The following is a 21,412-nucleotide window of genomic DNA, read 5'->3' as shown; positions in this document are numbered from 1 at the left end:
GCTCAAGTCCTTCTACTCCACCATGTTTTCCAGAAGAGAGGGGCTTCCTTTAGCTTGGATGCTTGCTGTCTCTTTCTTCAGCGTGTGCTGGCTGTTATCCCCTTGATATGGGGTGTGCAGGTGCAGTGGCCCTTGTGCACTCCCGGGATGGCGGGGGCAGTGCTTGGTGTCTGTTCGCAGGTCTCTTAGTAGTAGCTGCTGTCCGTGTATTCCTGGGAGACTGGGGGCAGCACTTGGCACCCACTTGCGTGTCTCATAGCAGCGACTCACGCCCACCCCTGGAACTCTGGTAGGTGGTGTCCTGTTGCCTGGGAGCGCTCACAGGGAAAGAAGCTCTTTTGGTGGTCCAACTCCTCTCCTCATGCCCCCTCCCCATAATGGCGCCTTGCCTCTCTGGCAGGCCCTGGCTTCTTCCAAGTACCCCCTCAGTGGCCACACTCCAGCCTCTTCAGGCTGTCTCCATGCAGCCATCCCCGGTCCTCTCCCTGGGTCTGACCTCTGAAGCCTGAGCTTTAGCTTCACCCAGCCCCCACCCGCACCGAAAGATGAGAGTCTCAGGCTGGGGAGCGCAGGGTGGCGGTGCCAACCTCCTCTGCAGGTTACTCTCTGATTTGCCTTCTGCAGACCAGTTGCTGCACTCTCCTCCGAGGCTCTGAAGCTCCCCCTCCGTCCAGGCTCATCTCCCTGCCTGTGAGGAGACTTCCCAAGGTGCGGAAATCTTTCCTCCTTCACAGCTCCCTCCCTGGGGCGCAAGCCCCATCCCGATTTCTTTCTTTCTCTTTTTCCTTTTGTCCTACGCAGTTACATGGCGGTTTCCTTGCCCTTTCAGAAGTCTGAGGCCTTCTGCCGGCATTCAGTAGGTGTTCTGTGCACATCGTTCCACTTGTAGGTGTATTTTTAATGTTTTTGTGGGAGCAGGTGAGCTCCCCATCCTGTTCCTCCACCATCTTGATCCCATCCCTTCTATTTGGTGCATTTTAACCTCTTTCCTGTAGGTAAGGACTGCAGTCGGGGAAGCGAAGCTATTGTCGGAGGTGGATCAGTACCTCTTAGCAGGATGATAAATTGCTCGTCAGGAGCATGGCAGTGTCATGCAGTTAATTTATGTGCCTTAAATCCATCAAAACCCGGGATGACGCTTAGGTCATCAAAATAGTCCTGAGATACGTACAGCTTGAGAGTGTCTGATTTTTGGGGGCCCCCAAAGGCAGGGGGCCAGGGAGACAGGCTTCCAAGAGTCTGGACAGACCTGACTCTGCACACACGCTTTTGGTGCTCACCCTTCCTGCCACTGGGAACCTTTTGTCTTATATTCTCTTTGGATCCCCCAGCCCCTGCATAGGGCTGGGTGTGTAACTGGTACTGAACACTGGAAATCACCTCATGACGCCCGTTCTTGGTGTCTAGGGTGGCCTCCCCTGGAGGTGGAAAGGGTGGCAGGACTCGCATAGCGAAGACCCCTTACTAAGGCCAGCAATCCTGATCCCCGATTCAGGAACTGACGTCCCAGTGATCCTTTCACTAGTTGGGACTCCTGGTGGCAAGTGACAGAAAGGAAGGGGGCGGACTGGCTCAGGTCAGCAGGCATGAGGGCCCCGCTCTCCTCCTCTGTGCAGCTCCCACCTCGGGCAGCACTCCCGCTCCCAGCCTCGGTTCAATCTGTCAGCAGCCCCAGGAACAGAGCCTGCCTCACCCCCTGCAGCTGAGTAAACATCGTAGACTAGAGTCTCCTGGGCCCATCCTGGGTGTGGGGCCCGTCAGAGCGTCCTGGGCTCATCCTGGGTATGGGCCCATCACGGTGGCTGGGAGGACGCTGGAGCCCAGGGATGCACCACTTCGGCCAGCCCGGTGCCCCACCTTGGATCCCGTGTCTAAACAGCCTGGAGTGGAGGGTGGCTCCTGAGCACAGCTGGGTGTTGGGGCAAGCAGGAGGGGGCCGTGCTGGCCTGCGTGTCCACCATGCACGCCCGTCGTCGCAGCTACCTCGGCAGCATGCACAGCCGTCTCAGCCTGCATCTTCTCTGGGCCTGGAGGGCAGCTGGGCGAGCACCGCAGTGGATGTCAGTGAGGTGAGCTTTATGCACCATATGCGTCTCAGCTTGGTCATTTAGTCCAGTCAAATGGTCACTCTGTGCCGGGTCCCATCAGCACCACACACGGTCCCCGCCTTCAGGGGCCAGAGATGCAGGAGGCAGATAAGCGCATGATGCTAAGTTGTGACGGGTGCTGCGAAGGCAGAAGTAGGGGAGGTGTGGGAGGGGGTGACCTCAACAAGGTGGCCACTCTCAGGAGGTGCGAGAGTGAGCCACTCAGGAAAAATGGGGTGGGCAGGGGAGCGTTCCAGGCAGAAGAACAGCATGTGAAAAGGTCCTGAGGCCAGTGACAAGTCCAGCGCAGCCTGAGGGGCAGCTCTTTGGGACGTGGCAGGATGTGAGGACACAGGGGTAGCCAGTGGAGACCTGGAGACCACAGTAGGGACCTGGGATTTTACTGAGGGTGCTGGGATGGCCCTGGAGAGTTTTGAGCTGGGCATGCTGTGATCCAGGTGATGCTGTTTAAAAGGTAACTCTGGTCTCTGGATGAATTCAGACCCTGGAGGGCACGAGCAGAAGCAGAGGCTGGCGAGGGGCGTTTCTGTTAGTCCAGGGGAGAGACGGGTTGGGGGGAGGGTCAGGTCCAGGACTCGTGTAGGAGGCGCGGCCACAGGACATGTGGTGGGCTGGTTGAGGGGATGGTGGGATCTGAGCACCAAGGAGCGTGTTGGTGGCATTTCCCAGACGGGGGGAGGAACAGATGTGGGGGAAATGCTGGACACGTTGCGGTGGAGGTAACGATTCGGCTTCCGGGTATTTTCTGGTGGAGGTGGGGCGCACAGCATCCAGGGCCCCCGGCTTTCAGGCCTGTCCTCCCACACCGCTGGCCTGGAGCTGAAGGGCAGCCCCGGGCACCCGCGGGCCTGGGTGGAGACTCGATTCGCAGTCTCTGCGGCCCCCTCCCTGTGTCTGGGCCTCAGCCTCCTTGTCTGTAAACTGGGGCCAGTGAGACTCTCCACTCCCCCCCAGAATCCTGGTGCTTCGGGGCTGTCCCTGGGAGACTGGCTCAGGTCCGGGAGCCTCCTGGGAGGAGGCGGGACAGACAGGGGAGCCAGCCCGCCTGGCAGGTGCTGCTGCCCTCGGCTCTGCGCAGAGGAGCCTGGGCTGGCAGCCGTCTGGGGGGGAACCCGCTTGGGTGTGTCCGTGCGTCGCGGGCTCTCGGCCGGGGCGGGAGTTGGCGCAGCGGGCAGGCATCCTGGTGCTGAGCAAGACAGAGCCAGCTCAGGGGCCCCGGGCTGCCCACTCAGCGTTGCCCTTGCAGAGGTCACCACTTGACCTCATTCTCAGGGCAAACGTGGCTGCTCTGTTGGGGTTTGCCCTGCTTTTTGGCACCTTCTCAGTCTTTGAGTCCTGCTTCGCCCTGCCCTTAACGCCCTCCTAAGGGAGTCTCCACCTGGATCCCTCCCAGGGCGGCCCTGTTCACAGCCCCCCAGAGTGGAGGGGGGCCCAGTCCATTCCCGCAGCCTCAGTGCCGCTGCCTCAGCGTGGACCTGGGCCCGGGAGGGAGGGAAGCGTGCCCCACGGGGCCAGAAAACCCAAGAGGGCCTTCGCCTGACGGGCTGAGGGTGTGTGTCCACATGTGACTGTGGGAGGAAAGCAGGGCCGTCCACTCTCTGGCTAGCCCCACGGCCAGGCCCCGTGGGCAGCCTCCGAGCCCACCGCCCCCCAGGACTAGTGACGTCCTGTTTGCACGGCAGAGAGCTGGCAGTCCAACCCGGGGCTGTCTGTAAAGTGAGTCCAGGAGGAGTTGGGCACCACGCGTGGGTGTCCAAGCCCCAGCATTCAAGGCTACGTTCACGCGGAGCTCAGAAGCAGCCTGGTTTCCTGGCTGGGGTGGGGCACAGGGCGAGGGCAGTGAGGTGCTCAGGGACCCAGAGCAGGTGGGGCCTGTGGAACAGCAGGAACCGAGGTCAGGCCTCAGCATCAGGGCCCTGAATTGGAGTCCTCGGAGCCAGTCCCCCAGGTGGCACACAGATCAAAGGCCACGTCCCTCCAACAGCCCAGACACGCGGGAGCCAGATGGACAGTCACCGGGTGGATGGCCACATTTGGGAAAGTGCCCGGTGATCAAGGAGGCAGAAGCCGGAACGAGGATTTAGCAGTCACGTGAGATTTGGGGAGCCGTGCGGCAAGGCTGGAATTCAGGTTGGGCAGTTCAGACCTGGGGGCGCAGGGGGGCTTCCCAGGAAGCCTCTGCGGCCAGGTCAGCGCAGTCTCTCATCTCTGCAACGCCTGGCCCCAGGGCCAGGCTCAGGAGTCAAGCTCTGTAAATAATTGCCAACAAGTGAGGGACTCTCAGAGGCCCGAGCAGAGCAGGGACTTTGTCTTACAATAGAGAAAACTAAGTTGCAGAGGCGGGGAGAGGTGCCCTAGGGCAGGTGGTAGACTGGGGACCACCGTGTCCAGCCTGGACGTCGGGTCCAGCACTCTCCCGCCCCTGTGGGCTGCACATGGACGCACACACCCCCCTCAGGCGCACCTCTAACCTGGAGCTCGGTGCTCCGCGGTGGCAGGTTTGCACTGCAGGGACCCTGACAGGTCATCGGCCCGCAGTGCGCCTGGAGCTCGGGGGCCGGAGCAGCAAGGCCAGGCCCAGCCCCTGTGTCCTCCCTGCCCCAGCCCGGGAGCAGGGGCCTTGCCCGGGCAGCTCTGTTCACGTCACTCGGTGGCTTCCCTGGCTTTTTGCCAGGAGACGAGTGAGCAAGGGAGAGAGCAGTGCACTTGGACGGTAATTTACAATCCAGTGAAGCGTGAGATCGCAGCCTTCCTTTACCAGGTTATTACTTAAGTACAAGATTGACTTGGAGCAGGGAGTGGGGGGAGTTTACACTTCTGAAAATAAAAATGAAAAAGAAGGGGTTTTTCTGGCCTCCTTACCAGCGGGAAGGAGGAAGCCCAGGCTTTTGGGGTCAGGACGCTGAATGCAGTTTGCTTTTTGGCCACTTTCTCTTGAGGCCTAGGGTGTTTGCCTGCCGTTTGGCTGAGCCTCATTCCCATAGTACCACAGCGGGGTCTTGGGTCATGCCATTGGCCAGACTTTAATTCAAGTGCTTTGGAATCCCCACATTCCAGCGGGTGACGAGCCTGTGTCTTTCTGCTCTGGAGACCCCCACTCGGAGCCCCAAGTCCCGGGCCTGGCAGAGGACGCCAGACGAGGGGGCAGGTGGAGCGTTTGCTGTGGCCCAGGAGCCTGGAGTCACCTGCCAGGACCAGGGAGGCTCCGATGGCTGCAGGTTTTCCTGCTACTTTGGTTGAGGCAAATCTGGATTGCTTTAGCGTCCCGCTGTCACTCAGGACTTTGTCTTGGCTTCCCCTGGGGACCTCGGAATCGAGCAGGTGTCCAGAGGGTGAGCCGCAGGCTAGCTGGCCTCATCTCCACACCTTGCTTATCGCGGCTGGGTCCGGAGGCCTCTGGAGAGCCCTGGATTTGCAGAACGTGTCCATGCTGAGCGCTTGGGCTGTGACGGCAGTTCTTGGGGAACTTTCCAAGGGCAAGGGGTGTGAGGGGTGTGTCCAGGGCTGCTTGGAGCCCAGCTCAGGACAGGGCGTGCTGAGAGCAGAGGGGGGCGTAAGGCTCTGCTTGGGGTCTGTGGCTCCTTGGGAACGGCTTTCAAAAGTCCCCCTGCAGGAATCCCAGTCTCCTTGGGCGAATGGGGGGTAGAGATTGGGCTGGAACCAGACAGCCCACGAGGGAATTCCGGCTGCAGCGTGTGAGGCAGCCACTTTGCATCTCTGAGCCTTGGCTTCCCCGGCTGCAGAATGGGGCCACACAGTAGCAGCCCCGGGCGGTGGAATGCGTCCAGAGCACACGCTCCTTAGCACTGCCCTGCTGTCTTCTTAACCAGGCTGGGGACACTATTGCACGTTCTAGCAACCACGGGAGGCAGCTGCAGCTCGAGGTCACCCAGGGAGGCTCATGTCCAGAGCTGGTGCAAAAGCGGTTGGTCTGAACCCCAGCCTCTACCATCTGAGTCATCCTTGGCTGGCAGATTGAGGGGTGGGGCTTGGGCTGGGTTTGGCAGAGCCGAGCAGAGAGCAGGGGTGGAGGGGGCGGGCCGGCCAGGCCTGGGGGCTGAGCGGGGAGCTGCGGGGGCGCCAGGCCCTGGCCCCTCTCACCTGTGGCCTTGTCCCCCGCCCCCCGGCAGGTTGGCTCAGCATGTCGGTCAGCGTCCATGAGACCCGCAAGTCGCGGAGCAGCACGGGCTCCATGAATATCACGCTGTTCCACAAGGCCTCGCACCCCGACTGCGTGCTGGCGCACCTCAACACGCTGCGCAAGCACCGCATGTTCACGGACGTCACGCTCTGGGCCGGAGACCGCGCCTTCCCCTGCCACCGCGCCGTGCTCGCCGCCTCCAGCCGCTACTTCGAGGCCATGTTCAGCCACGGCCTGCGGGAGAGCCGCAACGACACAGTCAACTTCCAGGAGAACCTGCACCCCGAGGTGCTGGAGCTGCTGCTGGACTTCGCCTACTCATCCCGCATCGTCATCAACGAGGAGAACGCCGAGTCGCTGCTCGAGGCGGGCGACATGCTGCAGTTCCACGACGTGCGCGACGCGGCCGCCGAGTTCCTGGAGAAGAACCTGTTCCCGTCCAACTGCCTGGGCATGATGCTGCTGTCGGACGCCCACCAGTGCCGGCGGCTCTACGAGTTCTCGTGGCGCATGTGCCTGGTGCACTTCGAGGCCATGCGGCAGAGCGAGGACTTCAACAGCCTGTCCAAGGACACCCTGCTGGACCTCATCTCGAGTGACGAGCTGGAGGCCGAGGACGAGCGCGTGGTCTTCGAGGCCGTCCTGCAGTGGGTCAGGCACGACCTGGAGCGGCGCAAGGCCCACCTGCCTGAGCTGCTGCGCAGCGTGCGGCTGGCCCTGCTGCCGTCCGACTGCCTGAAGGAGGCCGTGTCGGGCGAGGCCCTGCTCATGGCCGACGAGCGCACGCGGCTCATCGTGGACGAGGCGCTGCGCTGCAAGGCCCGCATCCTAGAGAACGACGGCGTGGTCACCAGCCCCTGCGCCCGGCCGCGCAGGGCCGGGCACACGCTGCTCATCCTCGGGGGCCAGACCTTCATGTGTGACAAGATCTACCAGGTGGACCACAAGGCCAAGGAGATCATCCCCAAGGCGGACCTGCCCAGCCCCCGCAAGGAGTTCAGTGCCTCGGCCATCGGCTGCAAAGTCTACGTGACCGGGGGCCGGGGCTCCGAGAATGGGGTCTCCAAGGACGTGTGGGTGTACAACACCGTCCACGAGGAGTGGTCCAAGGCGGCGCCCATGCTCATCGCCCGTTTCGGCCACGGCTCGGCCGAGCTGGAGAACTGCCTCTACGTGGTCGGGGGGCACACGTCCCTGGCTGGCGTCTTCCCGGCCTCACCATCTGTCTCCCTGAAGCAGGTGGAGAAGTACGACCCCGAGGCTAACAAGTGGACAATGGTGGCCCCGCTGAGGGATGGCGTCAGCAATGCCGCAGTCGTGAGCGCCAAGCTGAAGCTCTTTGTCTTCGGGGGGACCAGCATCCACCGGGACATGGTGTCCAAAGTCCAGTGCTACGACCCCGCAGAGAACCAGTGGACGATCAAGGCCGAGTGTCCCCAGCCTTGGCGGTACACCGCTGCCGCCGTCCTGGGCAGCCAGATCTTCATCATGGGAGGCGACACGGAGTTCACAGCCGCCTCGGCCTACCGCTTCGACTGCGAGACCAACCAGTGGACGCGGATCGGGGACATGACTGCCAAGCGCATGTCCTGCCACGCCCTGGCCTCGGGCAACAAGCTCTACGTGGTGGGGGGCTACTTCGGGACCCAGCGGTGTAAGACCCTGGACTGCTATGACCCCACCTCGGACACGTGGAACTGCATCACCACCGTGCCCTACTCACTCATCCCCACGGCCTTCGTCAGCACCTGGAAGCACCTGCCCGCATGAGGCGCACCTGTAGAGCCCAACCAGGTGAGCCCCCGCACCCCAGACCTGATCCCACTCCGGGTAAAGGCTGCATCTTCCGCGGAAGGCCGGGCGAGACAGGCCAGCAGGTGACGGGGGGCTCTGGGACCCTTTTTCAACTCTGGAGCCGGAGCCTGGCTCTGCCCCTTACTTGCAGTTGATCTTGAGCAAAACACGTAACCCCTCTGCCAAATGGGGGTGACAATCTTAGACTGGGGCGGTGGTTCCCAGGCATGGCCGCAGGTCAGAGTCCCCGGGGGGTCTTTTGACAATCTTGTGTGGAGTCTAGGCCAACCTGTGAAGTCTGAGGGCACAGTCTCCACGCAAGGGCACCCTCCCTCTGGCACCAGCTGCGAGGTCGGGGTTGCCCAGAACCGTCTCAGATCCAGCACTCACTGGAAGGACTCATGAATGCGCTGAAGGCATGTGTGCACCGTTATGGTTTATTATGGGCAAAGGATACAGATTAAGATCAGAGGGCAGAGATGCATGGGTCAGAGTCCTGGACTGGGGTCCAAATGCAAAGCATCCCTTGTCCACTCCCCATGGAGCTGGGACACCGTTACTCTCGCAGCATCAGCGAGTGACGGCACACACGGAATGCTGCCCGCCAGGGGAGCTCACAAAAGCTGCGATGTCCAGAATTTTTAGCAGGGCCCCATCACGTGGGCATGACCGATTGATCATGTCCCCGTGGTCACTCTCAAGTCAGCTGGTCCAGCGTGACCCAAAGCCCCCACCCTAAACAAAGACACTCCTATCAGGTGTGACCCAGATCACCTCCCAGAAGCCAAGGACAAAGGCCAGATCTCTGTTGGGGCAAGGCCACAAATTCCGTCCTGCTCAAATGCTTAGCCCAGGCCTCGCGCTAGGCCATTCGGGGCCTCTGGGGCCCAGGCCTCAGTAGCCGTTATAGCTCCAGGTGAGTCCAGCGTGCAGCCAAGGTGAGAGCCCCACCCTGGGGGGCCCATGAGAAGCAACAGGAGGGGAGTGGATGGAGGGCTCAAAGGGAGGCGGGAGCTGGCGCCCTGGGGCCGGGTGTCACTGTGGACATCTGGTGGTTCCAGGGCTCTGGGACCAGACGGCCCTGGGATTGGGTCCTGCCTCTCCTGGGGGCAGCTGTGTGCTCACTGGTGTGCGAGGGAACCTCTTGTCTCCCATCCCTCCGCAAGATGGAGAGAAGGCCGTCCTCAGAGCGGGCGTCACGATTACGTGAGGGAACAGCCCCCCAGCAGGGCTTGCTGCAGTGCTGCCCCAGTTACCCCGAGTTATCTTGCTCTGTTCTTAGCGCCAGCATTATATGAAATCATTGCCTGAAAAGGGAAGGTGACAGTGGATGCCAGGGGCAAAGGGACACATTCAGGCGCTCTTTCCTCTGGGTGACAGAGGAACAGGGAGACAGGAGGAGGGACTTGCCCAGGTCCCAGGATGGGTGCAGAGTCAGGGGAAGGGAGAGGGCGGAAGGAAGGACCAGCATGTCCTGGAGGGCCTTTCTGAGGGGTGGGTGGGATCTTTCCTGCGGCCCCGCTGGGGCAGGATCCACAGCAGGCACTGAGGTTGGATTAGGGTGTCCTGAGCCAGCCTGGCAGGGGCGCAGGGGCAGGGGCTGGAATGGAGTGGTGGACTCGTGGGCACTGGAGAAGGTCGTCCACGGTCAGGTCCCAACTCTTAGCCCTCCTCGGGTCCTTGGCCCTTGGGGCGGTGAGGTCCCGGGACCCCCGGTGGATGGGAGTCAGGAGGCGTAGGTCCTGGGGGCTCTAAGAAGCAGGGTCGGTGGGAGATCCCAGGGTCACGCAGGGGGAGCCTTCCCACCCGGCCCCCGGCTGTCCTGTACACCGAGGTGCTTCTCTGCCCGGCTGGCCCAGCCCCTCCCTGCCCTCACCTGCCTTGTGCTCCTGCCGCTCTGAGCAGCCAGCCCCGTGCCGTTCAGGTCACAGGAACCCCGTCAGGAGCTGGCCAGAGCTGAAAAATTAATTTCCTCAATGACCTGGCGGCTGCTGAGAAGAACGCTGAAAGCTCTACACGGCGAAAGCAATCATACTTAGCTGGGGTTGCTTCTGAATGGAATCTGATGTTTCAGCTATTAAATCAAATCCAGCCGTGCCTTCGAGGCCCTTAAAGAGATATGTCTGCTGGCAGGCAAGGCAGGACCCAGCGAAGGCATCAGATGTGCCATACAGGGTGTTTGGCCTCATAAAGGCCAGCCTGGATGAGAATAGGCTTTGTTCTTTTTTAAGGTTTCTCTGTTTTGTTTTAATGTGCTCTCTTCCTCTTTGGGAGAAAAATCTGACCAGCAAAATATCTTGGTCCTGAGGAATAGGCTTCAAAGAGAACACTGGCGTTTCCTTGTTGAGTCCCTGTTCCCACACTCTGGGAACTTAGGCTGGTCACCTGTGGGGCCCAAAGGCTCCTCCCATCTCAGGCCACCCAGCCCAGGCCAGGTGGCTCTGACCCTGTCTGGTGTTTGCCCATCCCCGGGACCCGGGAGGGCAGTTCTTCCCCAAGCGGGAGAGGGTGGGGGGTAGGTCAGCCGGACTCGACCCAGTGAGCCCTTTACTTTTCCAGGACTTCCCCCCATTTCAGGGACTGTGGAAGGGTCGGCTCTGACTCTTGCTGGCTGCTTGACCCTGGTTGCTTAACTTCTCTGAGCTTCAGCTTTCTCATCTGGAAAACGGGAATAAACTCACAGTAGTTGAGGAGGAGAGACCGAGTGAGGGGCTGGGTTCGGAGTCTGCCTTTATATGAGGTTGCGAGGAGGAGGGGATGGTGGTGATAATGGTTTCGGGATGCTTTGGGTGCAGGGACCTCTGCATGTCCCTGGGCCAGCCCTTCCTTCTGGAAGGGTCCATCCCTCACGGTCAGGATCGCACTTGCCATTGCCTGGCTGAGTGCCACACGGGCCTTGTTCCTTCCGTGCTCCCCAGCCCACGGCGTGGGTGCTGTGGTCTCAGGAATGAGGATGTGGTGGGCACTGGGGTAGGAAGCTGATGCCTGGGCCCGTCCGGCCCTCCCTCAGCTCCTGGGAAGTGGGGCTTTGTGGCAGGAAGGCTCCCTCGTTCTGCTGCTGCTGGGGCAGTCGCCACAGTGCTGCCAGGACCCACTGGAGGAGCAGCCCTCACTCGGAAGGCCGCAGACCAGGTCCTGAGGGTGGTCCTGAGCCGGGGGGCTGCGGCAGGTGGGGGGATGGGAGGGGCCTGTGACAGCAGGGGTGGGTAAGGGGCTGGGCCCATGCACCCTCGACAAGGCTGCAGGTCGTGACCAGCAGAGATTAGCACGCCTGCTGCCCCTCCGGCATGGGCCCCCCACTCTCCACCCAGCCTGGCTGCCGGCCGGAAGTCCCCTGCCGGGGCCAGAGAATGGGGTCTGTACCCAGTGCGTCCCCCGAGTGCCCCTCCCTGCTATACTGTCCCAGTCCCTGCTGCAGGCATAGGACCAGCCTGGGGTCCTGTCTGCAGTGCCTCTCTGGTCCCCGAACCCCACGTCCATCTCTTAAGACTCCACTTAACTTCAGGAACCACCAGCCAGAGCCCTGCGCTCTGCACCCCCTCCCCATCACCCTGAGTGACTTCCCCCGTTCGTCCCCAAGTGCTTTGTTTCCCCATCTCGGACACCACTCGTGAGCTCTGGGTGGTGCCTCCATCCACGCCAGGTGCCCCAGTCGTGAGCTCATTTAACCCTCTCAGAAGCATTTGTCACCGGTGCTGCTGTTACGGAGCTGGCACCCGAGACTCAGCGTAGGTGGTTGGCATCACGCTAACAGCTGGTGAGGGTTGGAGTGGGATCTGAGCCCTGGAGCTGCCTCAGGCCTGCAGGCGTCTCTGGAGACCCGGGCACTGGGCACCCCACATCTGCACCCTGGTGCTGAGTGCGGGCCACACGGGTGCTGCCCAGCAGTGGGGGTGGAGTGCTGTGCTGGAAGCTGAACGCCGGCAGGACCTCCAGGGCCAGCCCTTAGCTCCCGTGTCACATCCGATCCTTGTCCCTAGGTGACAGCGGCCAGCGGTGGCAGGAGGCCCCTGGAGCTGGGGTGGGCGCCCATCTCCCCGGGCTACCTGCCAAGTGTAGACTAGCTGTGAACGTTCTTTTCTCTTGTTCTCTCCCGCTGAGCTCCCACCTCCCCCAGCCTGCCTCTGGCCTGAGGGCTTCAGAACATCGGGGCAGGGGTCCAGGTTGCCGGGAGCCGTCTTCTTCTTACGGGCATTGTTGGAACCCAGACACTTGGGGTGCCGGGGCACGGGCTCCAGCCCCTCTCTGGGAAGGGCTGAGCCCGTCAGTCCCCTGGGGGGCCCTGCAGGGGACTGAGTTGCCACCAGAGGAGGGCTGATTCAGCACATCCTGTCCTGCCTTAAGAGAGATTGCGGCCGAGAGGCAACCCCGGAGCACAGGATTCAGGGCTGGGCTGGTGTGGCCGGGGGGGTGATCAGGGCAGGAGGGCAGGCCTTTTGCAACACCCCGCGTCCACCCATCCGCCCGCGCACCCACGGCCTCCCGTTCTGCCCATGTTCACCAGGGCCGCCCTGTGCCAGGCCCGCGATGGGGACGGCGTTAATGGCTGTGGTCCGCACGGCAGGCCCCCACCAGCACGCCACGGGACAGCGAGGGCATTCACGGGGCTGGCCAGGGCCACTGTGCACGGGCGGTGGGCTAGACAAGTGTCCTGTTGACTGAAAAAAAAATGCACAACCTAAAGGTTGAGAATTATGTTTTATTTGGCGGACAAAACTGAGGACTTAAGCCTGGGACGCAGCCTCTCAGATAGCTCTGAGGGACCGCTCCCAAGAGGCAGGGGGGAGCCAGCACATATAGGAGTTCTTGCAACGAAGATCAGGTAGTCAGAACATCAAAAGAATATTGTTAAAGAAACCAGACATCTCAAGGAATTTAGCGCTTTTCTGTGTATGGGAAGATGCAAGAGTCTGGGCTCACTGAAGTCATTCCTTTAAGATGCACTTCAGCTGTCAGGGGTCCAGTATCCTGTGCTTTCCCATCCTGAGTCTCCTCAGGGCGCACCGTCGGGGGCAGCTGCAACATCCTTTGTTTACTGACGTGGCAGGCACCATTTTTTCATTGATACATGGTCCCATTTCACAGATGAGGAAACCAGGCCTCAGAGAAGCAACTGCCAGAAATCAGGGTGGCGCAGACCAGGATGGCCATGGGACGCGCCTGAGTGATCCGGGCAGTGCGGCTGCCCAGCTCCTCTGCCTTCAGGGTGCCACCTCTTCCTCAGCAACTCGGGACAGCCCAGAAGGGCCACCCCCCCAGGTCAGGATCCCACAGCCCTCACCCCTGGCACAGGGGGCTCTGAGGCTTGGCTTGGGGCCTGCCCCGAGGGGAACCCCATGTCTGCTTGGTGTTCTGGCGGAGGGGGGGGGTGCGGGGGCAGGCCCCCAAGCTTTGGGTTCACCACCTTAGAGCTTCTCAGGATGTTTAGGGGCCTGTGAGGAGCTTGGAGGGATTTGGGGGCCCTTCACCAGCCCCACTGAGAATACAGTGGTCGCCTTGCCCAGCCCACATGCATCTGGGAGCTTGCTGACCCCCTGGGCTCGACCAGCTTCCAGCAGAGCTTGAGTCCGCCTTCCAGAAGCCTTGGGAATGAGGGGCGCATCCCACTTGAAGGAAACAGGTCCACAGGTCCCAGTGCTGGCTTGAATTTTTTTCATTATAATGTTACTTAAATACGTACAGACTTACAACTAGATGTAAGCTCCCTGTGTTTGTAGCTCTTTCACAGCTGCAAAGCTAACAATTGTACAGGTGAAATACACCCAAACACGTGAGACCGAGAATGCGGTCTCCGCTAACTGATGCTTTGTGGAAGTTGTGTTGCCTCCCTCTGCCTCTTGGATGGCTGGATATGCAGGTTTGTGGGGAGCTCAGCCCGCCTGTGCAGGGGACTCCTTCTCTTTTCTTTTTTGGAGCCGCCATGAGACCCCTTTGGGCAGCTTGGTGTGGGTGGAGGCGGGGGGACATATCTGTGTCCCCTGGCACAAACCTGCCTCCTTGGTCTAGGGCTGCCTCTGAGCCCGTGGCACTCAGAGAGCTGGCCAGAGTAAGTGTGCCGTCTGGCACTGTGGATGGGTGGGGAGTGTGGGGAGTGGGGAACGCCCTTGGCAAGAACCCCCAGCTCCCTCCCCCGGTCCTCCAGAGAACCTGTTTTTAAAATAGAATCCCACAGGGGTGTGTCTGCCTGTGGAGGCTGAGTGGGCAGTCCGCCCATCGCTGTCCTGAGTGTTCCCCGCTCCCCACCCCTCTAGGTGCTTCCTGGGCCTGCTGTATCCTTTCTCCACTAGGTGATCAACTCAGGAGCTGCTACCCCAGCCAAGGGCACCACCTCCTGGACACAGGTCCACGGCCACATCTCTGCTTGGAGTCGGGCTAGGTTATGCCGAGCTGTCGCTGTGGGTTGGGCTTTAGAAATGATCACACTGGCCAGCTGCGTTTTCTTCGTCGCTTCCAGGACGTTCTACACTAAGCCTTTCACGTGCATTAGATGGCTCCATCCTTCTCTGGGAGAAGGCAGGTATCTGTCCTCATTTTCCACAGGAAAATGCGAAGCTCAGAGCAGATGCCACACTGGTTGAGAACCCAGCACTGGAGTGTGAGCTTCATGACCGTGGGGACCGTCTGACCTCACTCACCACTGCATCTGTCCTGCAGGGTCTGGGTTGATAGGCTGTGCAGTAGATATTTGTCGAGTGCAGGAATGAGTATGTTGGCTGCTGCCCACAGCTGTACTGTTCTTCCTGGTGACCTGACTGGCCGTGACCATGTCTACTCCCCCTGCTCTCTGACCATGTCTGCCCTCCCTCTCTCACCATTTCCACCTCACTGGCCTGCATTCAGATTCTCAAAAATATCAATACCAGATTCCTACCCCCAGGCCTTTGCACATGCCATTCCTTCTGCCTGGAGTGCTTTTTGCCTTTCTGGCAAACTCCTGTCTGTCCTGCAGGTCTCAGGTTAAATATTACCTCCTTCCCATACCCTCCACCAAAGTAAAAGAAAGTCCTCTTTCTAATCTCTAATTTTTTTTCTTTTTTTATTATATATTCTATTTTATTATTTTTTAAAATTTTATTTTATATTGGAGTATAGTTGATTAACAGTGTTGTATTAGTTTCAGGTGTACAGCAAAGTGATTCAGTTATACATATACTTGTATCTATTCTTTTTCAAATTCATTTCCCATTTGGATTATTACAGAATATTGAGCAGAGTTCCCTGTGCTGTACAGTAGGTCCTTGTTGGTTATCTATTTCAAATATAGTAGTGTGTACATGTCAACCCCAAACTCCCAGTCTATCCCTCCCCCAGCCCTTCCCCCACTCCTGGTAACCATAAGTTTGTTCTCTAAGTCTGTGGCTCTGTTTTGTAAATAAGTTCATTTGTATCATTTTTTTAGATTCTGCATATTAGCGATATCATATGTTTGTCTTTCTCTATCTGACTTACTTCACTTAGTATGATAATCTCCAGGTCCATCCATGTTGCTGGAAATGGCATTATTTTATTCTTCTTAATGGCTGAGTAATATTCCATTATATTTATGTACCACATCTTTACCCATTCATTTGTTGATGGATATTTAGGTTGCTTCCATGTTCTGGCTATTGTAAACAGCGTTGCAATGAACATTGGGGTGCATGTATCCTTTCGAACCATGTTTTTCTCCAACTATATGCCCAAGAGTGGGATTACTGGATCATACGGTAGTTCTATTTTTAGTTTCTTAAGGAACCTTCATACTGTTCTTCATAGTGGCTGTACCAATTTACATTCCCACCAACAGTGTAGGAGGGTTCCCTTTTCTCCACACCCTCTCCAGCATTTATTGTTTGTAGACTTCAATGATGGCCATTTTGACTGGTGTGAGGTGATATTGTAGTTTTGATTTGCATTTCTATAATAATTAGTGATGTTGACCATCTTTCCATGTGCTTTTTGACCATCTGTATGTCTTCTTTGGAGAAATGTCTATTTAGGTCTTCTGCCCATTTTTTGATTGGCTTGTTATTTTGATATTGAGCTGCATGAGCTGTTTGTAAATTTTGGAGATTAATTCCTTGTCGGTTGCATCCTTTGCAAGTATTTTCTCCCATTCTGTGGGTTGTCTTTACGTTTATGGTTTCCTTTGCTGTGCGAAAGCTTTTAAATTTGATTAGGTCCCATTTGTTTATTTTTGTTTTTATTTCTATTACTCTGAGAGATGGATTGAAAAAGATACTGCTGTGATTTATGTCAAAGAGTGCTCTGCCTATGTTTTCCTCTAAGAGTTTTATAGTATCCGGACTTACATTTAGGTCTTTAATCCATTTTGAGTTTCTTTTTGTGTATGGTGTTAGGGAGTGTTCTAACTTCATTCATTTACATGTAGCTGTCCAGTTTTCTCAGCACCACTTATGGAAGAGGCTGTCTTTTCTCCATTGTATGTTCTTGCCTCCTTGATCATAGATTAACTGACCATAGGTGCATGGGTTTATTTCTGGGCTTTCTATCCCATTCCATTGAGCTATATTTCTGTTTTTGTATCAGTACCATACTGTTTTGATGACTGTAACTTTGTAGTATAGTCTGAAGTCAGGGAGCCTGATTCCTCCAGCTCCATTTTTCTTTCTCAGGATTGCTTTGGCTATTGGGGGTCTTTTGTATCTCCATACAAATTTTTAAAAAATTTTGTGCTAGTTCTGTGAAAAATGCCATTGGTAATTTGATAGGGATTGCATTGAATCTGTAGATTGCCTTGGGTGGTATACTCATTTTGACAGTATTGATTCTTCCAATGCAAGAACATGGTGTATCTCTCCATGTGTTTGTGTCAGCTTTGATTTCTTTCATCAGCATCTTATAGTTTTCAGAGTACAGGTCTTTTGTCTCCTTAGGTAGGTATATTCCTAGGTGTTTTATTCTTTTTGATGTGATGGTAAATGGGATTGCTTCCTTAATTTCTCTTTCTGGATCTTTTGTTGTTAGTGTATAGAAATGCAACAGTTTTCTGTGTATCGATTTTCTATCCTGCAACTTTACCAGATTCATTGATGAGCTCTAGTAGTATTCTGGTAGCATCTTTAGGATTTTCTCTGTATAGTATCATGTCATCTGCAAACAGTGACAGTTCTTTTCCAACTTGGATTCCTTTTATTTCTTTTTCTTCTCTGATTGCTGTGGCTAGGACTTCCAAAACTGTGTTGAATAATAGTGGCGAGGGTGGACATCCTTGTCTTGTTCCTGATCTTAGAGGAAATGCTTTCAGTTTTTCACCGTTGAGAATGATGTTAGCTGTGGGTTTGTTGTATATGGCCTTTATTATGTTGAGGTATGTTCCCTCTATGCCCACTTTCTGGAGATTTTTTTTTTTTTATCATAAATGGGTGTTGAACTTTGTCAAAAGCTTTTTCTGACTCTATTGGAATGATCATATGGTTTTTATTCTTCAGTTTTTTAATGTGGTGTATCACACTGATTGATTAGCAGATATTGAAGAATCTGGGCATCCCTGGGATAAATCCCACTTGATCATGGTGTATGATCCTTTTAATGTACTGTTGGATTTGGTTTGCTTGTATTTTGTTGAGTATTTCTGCATCTATGTTCATCAGTGATATTGGCCTGTAATTTTCTTTTTTGTGGTATCTTTGGTTTTGGTATCAGGGTGATGGTGGCCTCATAGAATGAGTTTGGGAGTGTTCCTTTTTCTGCAGTTTTTTAGATTAGTTTCAGAAGGATAGGTGTTAACTCTTCTCTAAATGTTTGATAGAATTTGCTTATGAAGCCATCTGGTCCTGAACTTTTGTTTGTTAGGAGTTTTTTAATCACAGTTTCAATTTAAGTACTTGTGATCGGTCTGTTCATATTTTCTATTTCTTCCTGGTTCCATCTGGAAGCTTGTACCTTTCTAAGAATTTGTCCATTTCTTCTAGGTCACCCATTTTATTGGCATATAGTTGCTTGTAGTAGTCTCTTATGATCCTTTGTATTTCTGTGGTGTTGTTTGTAACTTCTCCTTTTGCATTTCTAATTTTATTGATTTGAGCCCTATTCCTTTTTTTCTTGATGAGTCTGGCTAAAGGTTTATCAATTTTGTTTATCTTTTCAAAGAACCAGCTTTTAGTTTCATCGATCTTTTCTATTGTTTTCTTCATCTCTATTTCATTTATTTCTGCTCTGATCTTTATGATTTCTTTCCTTATACTAACTTTAGGTTTTGTTTGTTCTTCTTTCTCTAGTTGCTTTAGGTGTAAGGTTAGGTTGTTTGTTTGAGATTTTTCTTGTTTCCTGAGGTAAGATTGTATTGCTATAAACTTCCCTCTTAGAACTGCTTTTACTGCATCCCATTGGTTTTGGATCGTCATATTTTCGTTGTCCTTTGTCTCTATGTATGTTTTGATTTCCTCTTGGATTTCTTCCGTGATCCATTGGTTGTTTAGTGGCATATTGTTTAAGTCTCCACATGTTTATGTTTTTTACAGTTTTTTTTTTCCTGTAATTGATTTCTAATCTCATAGCATTGTGGTTGGAAAAGATGCTTGATATGATTTCAGTTATCTTAAATTTACCGAGGCTCACTTTGTGGCATAGCATGTGATCAATCCTGGAGAATGTTCCATGTGCACTTGAGAAGACTGTGTATTCTGTTGCTTTTGAACAGAATACTCTGTAAATTAAGTCCATCTGGTCTAATGTGTCATTTAAGGCCTGTGTTTCCTTATTGATTTTCTGTCTGGATGATCTCTCCAATGATGAAAGTGGGGTGTTAAAGTCCCACACTATTACTGTTACTGTTGATTTCTTCTTTTATGGCTGCTAATATTTGCCTTTTCTCCTCCCTTCACTTTCAGTTTGTATGTGTCCCTAGATCTGAAGTGGGTCTCTGGTAACTCTGGTCTTGTTTTTGTATCCAGCCAGTCTTTGTCTTTTGGTTGGAGCATTTAATCCATTTACGTTTAAGGTAATTATCAATATGTCCTTATTGCCATTTTGTTGATTGTTTTGGATTTGTTTTCCTAGTTCTTTTATCTTCCTCTGTTGTTTTCTTGTGATTTGATGACTAACGTTAGTGTTGTGTTGGATTGCTTTTTCTTGTTTGTGTATTGTAGATTTTTGGTTTGCAGTTATCGTGAGGTTTTGAAATAGCAGTCTGTAGATAAACAAGATTGTTTTAAGTTCTGTTCTTTTAATTTCAAATGCATTTCCAATATTCTGCATTTGTGCTCTCCCCTTCTCACAGTTGCTGGCTTTGATATCATATTTGTGTGTAGATGACTTCCTGCCTTTACTGTATGTTTGCCTTTATTGGTGAGCTTTTCCATTTGTAATTTTCTTATTTCTAGTTGTAGCCTTTTCTTTTCCACCTAGAGAAGTTCCTTTAGCATTTGTTGCACAGCTGGTCTGGTGGTGCTGAATTCTCTTAGCTTCTGCTTGTCTGTAAAGCTTTTGATTTCTCTGTCAAATCTGAATGAGAGCCTTGCTGGGTAGAGTATTCTTGGTTGTAGGTTCTTCCCTTTCATCACTTTAAATATATGGTGCAACTCCCTTCTGGCCTACAGAGTTTCTGCCAAACAATCAGCTGGTAACCTTATGGGAGGTACACTGTATGTTATGTGTCGTTTTTCCCTTCGTTGTTTTTAATACTTTTTCTTTGTCTTTAATTTTTATCAATTTGATTTCTATGTCTCTCGGCGTGTTCCTCCTTGGATTTATCCTGCCTGGGACTCTCTGTGCTTCCTGGACTTGGATGACTGTTTCCTTTCCCATGTTAGGGAAGTTTTCAGCTATTATCTCTTCAAATATTTTCTCAGGTCCTTTCTCTCCCTCTTCTCCCTCTGCGACCGCTATAATGCTAATGTTGGTGCGTTTCATGTTGTCCCATAGGTCTCTTAGACTGTCCTCATTTCTTTTCATTCTTTTTTCTTTATTCTCTTCTGTGGCAGTGATTTCCACCATTCTGTCTTCCAGCTCACTTCTCTGTTCCTCTGTCTCAGTTATTCTGCTATTGATTCCTTCTGGTGTACTTTTCATTTCAGTTATTATATTGTTCATCTCTGTTCTTTAGTTCTTCTAGGTTTTTGTTAAACATTTCTTGTATCATCTCGATCTGTACCTCCTTTTTCTGAGATCTTGGATCATCTTTACTATCATTACTCTGAATTCTTTTTTGGGTAGACTGCCTGTCTCCACTTCACTTACTTTTTCTTCTGGGGTTTAATCTTATTCCTTCATCTGGGACATATTCCTCTGCCATCTCATTCTGTCTAGCTTTCTGTGATTGCAGTTTCTGTTTCACAGGTTGTAGTTCTTCTTGCTTCTGCTCTCTGCCCCCCAGTAGATGAGGCTGTCTAAGAGGCCTGTGAAGGCTTCCTGGTGAGAGGGACTGGATCCTGCCCACTGGTGGGTGGAGCTGGGTGTTGTCCCTCTGGTGGGCAGGGCCATGTCAAGGGGTGTGTTTAGCAGACAACTGTGTGCTCAGGAAGACTCTAAGCAGCCCACCTGCTTATGGGTGAGGCTGTGTTCCCACCTTGTTGGCCATTTGGTGTGAGGCGTCCCAGCACTGGAGCCCACAGGCTGTTGGGTGGGGCCAGGTCCTAGTGAGGAAATGGTGGCCTCTGGGAGGGCTCATGCCAATGAGCACTCCTCAGAACTATCGCTGCCAGTGTCTTTGTCCCCACAGTGAGCCACAGCCCCCTGCCTCCACAGAAGACCCTCCAGTACCAGCAGGTAGGTCTGGCCCAGGCTCTTATAAGGTTACTGCTTTTTTTCTCTATCCTGCTTTGCATGAGACCTTGTCTGCACCCTCAAGAGTATAGGTTCTGTTTCCCCCAGTCTTGTGGAATTCCTGTGATCAAACCCCGCTAACCTTCAAAGCCAGATTCTCTGGGGGCTTTTCCTGTTGCCAGACCCCCAGGCCGGGGAGCCCGACATGGGACTCAGAACTTTCACTCCTGTGGGAGAACTTCTGTGGTATAATTATTTTCCAGTTTGTGGGTTGCCCACTGGCGGGCGTGGTATTTGAATTTATCGCAATTGCGCCTCTCCTGCCATCTCTTTGTGGCTTCTTCTTTGTCTTTGGATGTAGGATATGTTTTTTCATAGGTTCCAGCATTTTTTGTCAATGGTTGTTAAGCAGTTGTGATTTTGGTGATTTTGTAAGAAGAGGTGAGCTCACATCCTTCTGCTCTGCCATCTTGTCTCCGTCTCCTCTAATCACTGTTTTATACGCTACTTTCTTCCATGTTTTATTGGCTCCTTTTTTTCCTTTGCACTTAGTTCAGTTTCACTTGTTCATAGGTTGCCGGTACAGAGGCCTCTCACCCAGGACTTCAGACAAGCATTCCTAGTGTGAAATGGCTCTCTAATCTCTAACTTCTTATTTTTCACA

The 21,412-nt window shown here is 54.2% G+C and overlaps 1 protein-coding gene across 13 annotated transcripts in view; it reads left to right on the top strand.

Annotated features, from left to right (window-relative positions):
• Nucleotides 1-21,412, top strand: part of KLHL25 (kelch like family member 25) — a 66,502-nt gene that overhangs the window by 31,808 nt on the left and 13,282 nt on the right. For 5 of the 13 annotated variants that reach the window (XR_014260391.1, XR_014260392.1, XR_014260393.1 and 2 more), the window contains 3 exons: nucleotides 625-690; nucleotides 802-2,069; nucleotides 6,239-8,043. Coding sequence is in view for 10 of the 13 variants with exons in the window: in XM_082449096.1 (XP_082305222.1) it covers nucleotides 6,250-8,019 (1,770 nt within the window). In the remaining 3 variants the exon portion in view is untranslated. Of the gene's footprint in view, nucleotides 1-38; nucleotides 290-598; nucleotides 709-801; nucleotides 2,070-6,238; nucleotides 8,044-13,128; nucleotide 21,412 lie in introns of those variants that run through there. The other 8 variants (XM_082449089.1, XM_082449088.1, XM_082449093.1 and 5 more) reach the window with 7 other exon arrangements.

Source organism: Balaenoptera physalus (genome assembly GCF_965194825.1).
Source record: "Balaenoptera physalus genome assembly, chromosome: 2".
Lineage (NCBI taxonomy): Eukaryota > Metazoa > Chordata > Mammalia > Artiodactyla > Balaenopteridae > Balaenoptera > Balaenoptera physalus.
Note: the sequence above shows the minus strand (reverse complement) of the source record. Positions and strands in the feature narration are given on the sequence as shown.